Below are 5,366 nucleotides of genomic sequence, written 5' to 3'. Positions count from 1 at the left end.
AACTTCTCAGTACGAGTCACCAGTGGAAAATGAAAAGCCTGCCAAGACGGTTGAGCCGGATGAGATGGCCAGGAAAATGAAAAGTCTTGAACAAAACATAAAGAACATACATGGACTAGGTGGTCACAAAAGTGTTTCGTTCAGTGATTTGTGTATGTTCCCTTACATCCATTTGCAACCAGGGTTCAAGACCCCAAAATTTGAGAAGTATGATGGACATGGCGACCCTATTGCCCATTTGAAAAGGTACTGCAACCAGCTGAGGGGTGCAGGTGGAAAAGAAGAATTGTTGATGGCTTATTTTGGGGAAAGTCTTGTGGGGGTAGCCTCTGAATGGTTCATTGACCAAGATATCTCTCAATGGCATGTTTGGGACGACATGGCCTAGGCCTTCGTCAAAAAATTTCAATACAACATTGATATTGCGCCGGATCACAATTCCCTGTCCAATATGAAGAAAAAGCCGACTAAAAGCTTTAGGGAGTATGCAATCAAGTGGAGGGAGCAAGCGGCCAGAGTTAAGCCACCCATGGATAACCATGAGTTAATTACTATTTTTCTGGAGGCTCAGGAGCCTGATTACTTTCAGAACATGATGTCCGCAATGAGTAGACCTTTTGCGGAAGCGATCAAAATAGGAGAGATGGTCAAAAATGGCCTCAAGACTGACAGAATTGTAAGTCAAGCTTCTCTCAAATCCACCACCCAAGCTATCCAAAATGGGTCGGGAAGTTTTGCAAATAGAAAGAAGAGAGATGAAGGGTCCATGATGACTTTCGGATCTAGGGAAGTTCAAAAAGAGGCATCGCACCCTTATGTGCAAGTTCAGCAAGGGCAATCCAGCTACCCTCAACATTGTTATCCCCCGCCAATTACTCAATACTCTGTGGGCCCACCATAATATACAGTGTTTAATGCCCAATCATATGCTCTGCCTCCTAATCAACAAGTACGGGCACCAACTCCAAGGATCTCCCGACCTCAGCAGCAAAATTTTTGGGAACCCTACAATGCTCGTCCCAAGCAGGATTATGGTCGAGAGCAGAGGCCGGTGGAAAAATTCACTCCATTGGCTTAATCATACTCTAGTCTATTCCAGAAGCTAAAGCAGATGGGTGTGATTGGATCTATTGCTCCCCACCATATGCATCCCGATTCACATAGATTTCAAGCAAATACTAGATGTGAATATCATTTAGGTGCCCCAGGGCATAGCACTGATGACTGTTGGACTCTGAAAAGAGCCATAGAAAGACTCATCGCGAAAACGTTGAGTGTGGTAACAAATGGTGAAGACCTCCTAACATTACAAACAACCCACTGCCAGCACACAACGATGCTCATTTTGTAGGAATGATCGGCCGAGATCAAGAATACAAGCCGATTGGCCGAGCAAAAATTATAGTGGGAACGATTCAAGAAGGAACATGATTGGAAGTAAGTCCAAGCCGAGATATACCATTGATTGTGAAAGGCGCCCAGAGCTTAGGGAAGGCAACTTTATTTGTTCCAAAAATCTCGAGGTTGGAAGTTCGCTCCAATGTTCCAAGCCCAAAGTTGTATGTCCTTAGAGGTCACCCCATCACAAAGCAGAATCAGGGTGGTACGAAGGGTATAACAGATCCGATCATAATCAAACCTTTCGTACAACCTCGTGTGACAAACACGAAAACCATTCCTTGGAACTACAACAAAACTGTAATAACCTACAAAGGTAAGGAAATCATAGAATATGTGGGGGAAACTGGAGGTTTGACTCGATCAGGGAGGTGTTACTCTCCAGAAGAGTTGAGGAAGGCCAAGCAAATTAGAGAAGGCCAAATTCTAATAAAGAAACCAGCCACAGAAGAAGAGGCAGAGGAGTTTTTAAAAAAGATGAAAGTTTAATGATTACTCAATAATTGACTAGTTGAGAAAGACTCCTGCCCAAATATCTCTTTTATCTTTGATCATACACTCAGAAGAACATGCTCATGTACTAATCAAAATCCTGAACAAGGCATATATATCAGAGAAGACCACCGTGAATCAGTTAGAGAAGATGACCAACAGATGTTTTGAGGTGAACAGAATCTTCTTTGTTGATGATGAACTTCCGGATGATGGAGCCGGGCACAATAGGGCTTTGCACCTTATTGTCAAATGTGAGGGGCATTATGTAAAGCGAGTCATGGTTGATGGAGGCTCGAGCGTAGATGTATGTCCTCTCTCTACCTTGCATAGCATGAAGATCAATACGGACAAAATCCGACCCAGCAATGTTCATATCCGGGCTTTTGATGGCTCAGCGAGAGATACTATTGGGGAGATCAACCTCACCATGACGATTGGGCCTGTTGATTTTGAAATTGTCTTCCAAGTAGTGGACATGGAAACTTCTTATAATTTTCTTCTTGGAAGACCATAGATCCATACAGCCAGAGCTGTGCCATCCACCTTGCATCAGATACTCAAATTTGAGCATGACAGGCAAGAAATTATTGTTCACGGAGAAGACGAGTCATCCATTTATAAAGACCCGTTAATCCCATGTATTGAGGCCAAGAAAGGATGTGAGTCTATTGTCTATCAGGATTTCAAAGTGGTTATTGTGGACCATGTTGAGGAAGGAAAGCCCATCCTGCATCCTCGTCTCTCTGCCACATCTGTAATGGTGGTTGCACTTATGATGAGGCAAGGTTATGAGCCAGGAAACGACTTGAGGACATCAATGCAAGGAATTTCAAAACCCATTTCTCTGGTCAGTAACATGGGTAATTTTGGTTTAGGCTTCAGGCCAACACAAACAGACGAAGATAAAGCCAAGCACCGCAAAAAGCATGGGTGGGTTTTGCAGCAACCTATCCCTCATATTTTCTACACTTTTGTCAAGCCACAATTCAAAGAGGGTCAAAATTCCTCGGCGCACGCAAACATTGATGAAATAAAAAGAGAGTTGGAACAATTTGAAAACAAGCCTAGGCCCAACCTCAATGAAACTGAGCCAATTAATATCGGAGGTCCTGAAGAAGTCAGAGAGACAAAGATAAGCATTCACACTGAACAAAAAACCAGAGATGCCTTGATTCAACTTTTATTTGAGTATAGAGATGTGTTTGCTTGGTCTTATGATGATATGCAGGGTTTAAGTGCCGATTTAGTGGTTCATAAGCTTCCCAAGTATCCAGATTTTCCACCAATCCAACAGAAGCAACGAAAATTTAAAACGGACATGAGTGATAAAATCAAAGAGGAAATAATGAAGCAATTGAGCGCCAATGTTGTCAGAGCCGTACGATACACCACCTGGGTGGCAAATTTTGTGCCTGTGCCAAAGAAAGATGAAAAAACTAGAGTCTGTATTGACTACAGAGACCTGAACAAAGCGAGTTCGAAGGATAATTTTCCTTTGCCAAACATCCACATTCTTGTAGATAATTGCGCAAAGCATGAGATACAGTCGTTCGTGGATTGCTATGTTGGGTACTACCAGATTCTAATGGATGAGGATGACGCAGAAAAGACCGTTTTCATCACTCCATGGGTACTTATTGTTACAGGGTCATGCCATTCAGTTTGAAGAATGTAGGGGCAACTTACAAGAGAGACATGACTACCATTTTCCACGACATGATGCACAAAGAGCTTGAAGTATATGTTGATGATGTCATCATAAAATCAAAGACACAGGCTGATCACTTGCGCGATTTGAAAAAGTTCTTTGAACGACTTCGAAGGTATGACCTTAAACTTAATCCAGTCAAGTGTACATTTGGGGTTCTATCTGGGAAACTCCTCGATGTTATAGTCAGCCGGAGAGGCATCAAATTGGATCCATCTAAGATAAAGTCCATTCGATATCTGCCACCCCCAAAGTAAAAAAAGGAAGTCATGCATTTTCTTGGGAGGTTGAACTACATCAGTAGGTTCATTGCTCAGCTCACAACCACGTGCGAGCCCATATTTAAGTTGCTGAAAAAGGATGCTGCTATCAAGTGGACGGACGATTGCCAAAATGCTTTTGACAAGATCAAAGATTATCTGTCAAAACCCCATGTACTGGTCCCACCTGAACCTGGTAGGCCTTTGTTTTTATATCTATAGGTGATGGATAATTCCTTTGGATGTGTTCTGGGGCAACATGATGCAACAGGCAAAAAGGAACAAGCAATATATTATTTGAGTAAGAAGTTCACCAATTATGAGGTTAGGTACACCCTTTTAGAAAGGACATGTTGTGCCTCGACTTGGGTCTCTCAGAAGTTGAGACATTATCTTTTGGCCTATACTACTTACCTCATATCCAGAATGGATCCTATGAAGTATATCTTCCAAAATCCAATGCCCACTGGCAGGCTCGCAAAATGGCAAATCCTGCTCACAGAGTTCGACTTTGTCTATGTCACTCGCACCGCGATGAAAGCACAGGTTTTGGCCGATCATTTGGCAGAGAATCCAGTTGATGATGAGTACAAGCCACTTACCACATATTTCCCAGACGAAGAAGTCAACTTAATAGAGGAAGTAGTTCTAGACGACAACCCTGTATGGAAAATGTATTTTGATGGAGCTGTCAATATTAAAGGAGTTGGGATCGGGGTAATCCTCATCTCACCTATTAGACAGTATTACCCTGCATCGACCCAACTTCGGTTCTTCTGTACCAATAATACAGCAGAATACAAAGCATGTATCATAGGTTTGAAAACGGCCCTCGATCTGGATGTGCATAAACTATTGGTTATGGGAGAGTTTCTGACTTGCTTATCCGGCAAGCCCAAGCCGAATGGGAGACTCGAGACATCAAGCTTATTCCATATAGACAATGTGTACAAGATTTGATCAAAAGATTCAAATCCATCGAGTTAAGGTACATTCCCAGGTTTCACAACGAGCTAGACGATACTTTGGCTATTTTAGCCTCGATGCTCCCTTATCCGGGAAACACTCATATTGATCCACTAGAAATCCAAGTTCGGAATCAACACAGTTACTGCAATACAATTGACACATAACCAGATGGTGAACCATGGTATCATGACATAAAATGATTCCTGAAAATAAGAGAATACCCAGAACATGCCAAGGGAGATCAAAAAAGAACTATAAGATGGCTCGTCAACGGTTTCTTCCTGAATGGGGAAATTTTGTACAAAAGGACCCTAGATTTGAACTTGTTGAGATGCGTAGATGCCACAAAAGCTGAGCGGATCATGAGTGAAGTGCATTCGGGGGTATGCGGACTTCACATGAATGGATATGTTTTGGCGAAGAATATTCTGCGAGCAGAGTATTATTGGCTTACAATGGAGCGAGATTGCTTTAGTTTTGTTCGCAAGTGTCACCAATGCCAGATTCGTGGTGACCTGATTCACTCGCCATCTTCA

The 5,366-nt window shown here is 42.5% G+C and overlaps 1 protein-coding gene across 1 annotated transcript; it reads left to right on the top strand.

Moving 5' to 3' along the window:
* The first annotated feature begins 451 nt into the window (after nt 1-451).
* LOC138893057 (uncharacterized) lies at nt 452-3,858 on the top strand. The gene is made up of 5 exons (XM_070176826.1): nt 452-676; nt 1,910-2,359; nt 2,447-2,740; nt 3,122-3,462; nt 3,540-3,858. Exons 1-5 carry the CDS (start codon nt 452-454, stop codon nt 3,856-3,858), a joined length of 1,629 nt encoding a protein of 542 aa, XP_070032927.1.
* The last annotated feature ends 1,508 nt before the right edge of the window (nt 3,859-5,366 follow it).

Source organism: Nicotiana tomentosiformis, chromosome 5 (genome assembly GCF_000390325.3).
Source record: "Nicotiana tomentosiformis chromosome 5, ASM39032v3, whole genome shotgun sequence".
NCBI classification, from domain to species: Eukaryota; Viridiplantae; Streptophyta; class Magnoliopsida; order Solanales; family Solanaceae; genus Nicotiana; species Nicotiana tomentosiformis.
This window is presented reverse-complemented; position numbering and strand designations above follow the sequence as displayed.

Coding starts and splice junctions, on each gene's coding strand:
- LOC138893057 (XM_070176826.1), top strand. CDS start 452: ATGAAGAAAAAGCCGACTAAAAGCTTTAGGGAGTATGCAATCAAGTGG. Junction 677..1,909: donor GCCTCAAGACTGACAGAATT/GTAAGTCAAGCT, acceptor ATAATTGACTAG/TTGAGAAAGACTCCTGCCCA. Junction 3,463..3,539: donor TTCGTGGATTGCTATGTTGG/GTACTACCAGAT, acceptor TTATTGTTACAG/GGTCATGCCATTCAGTTTGA.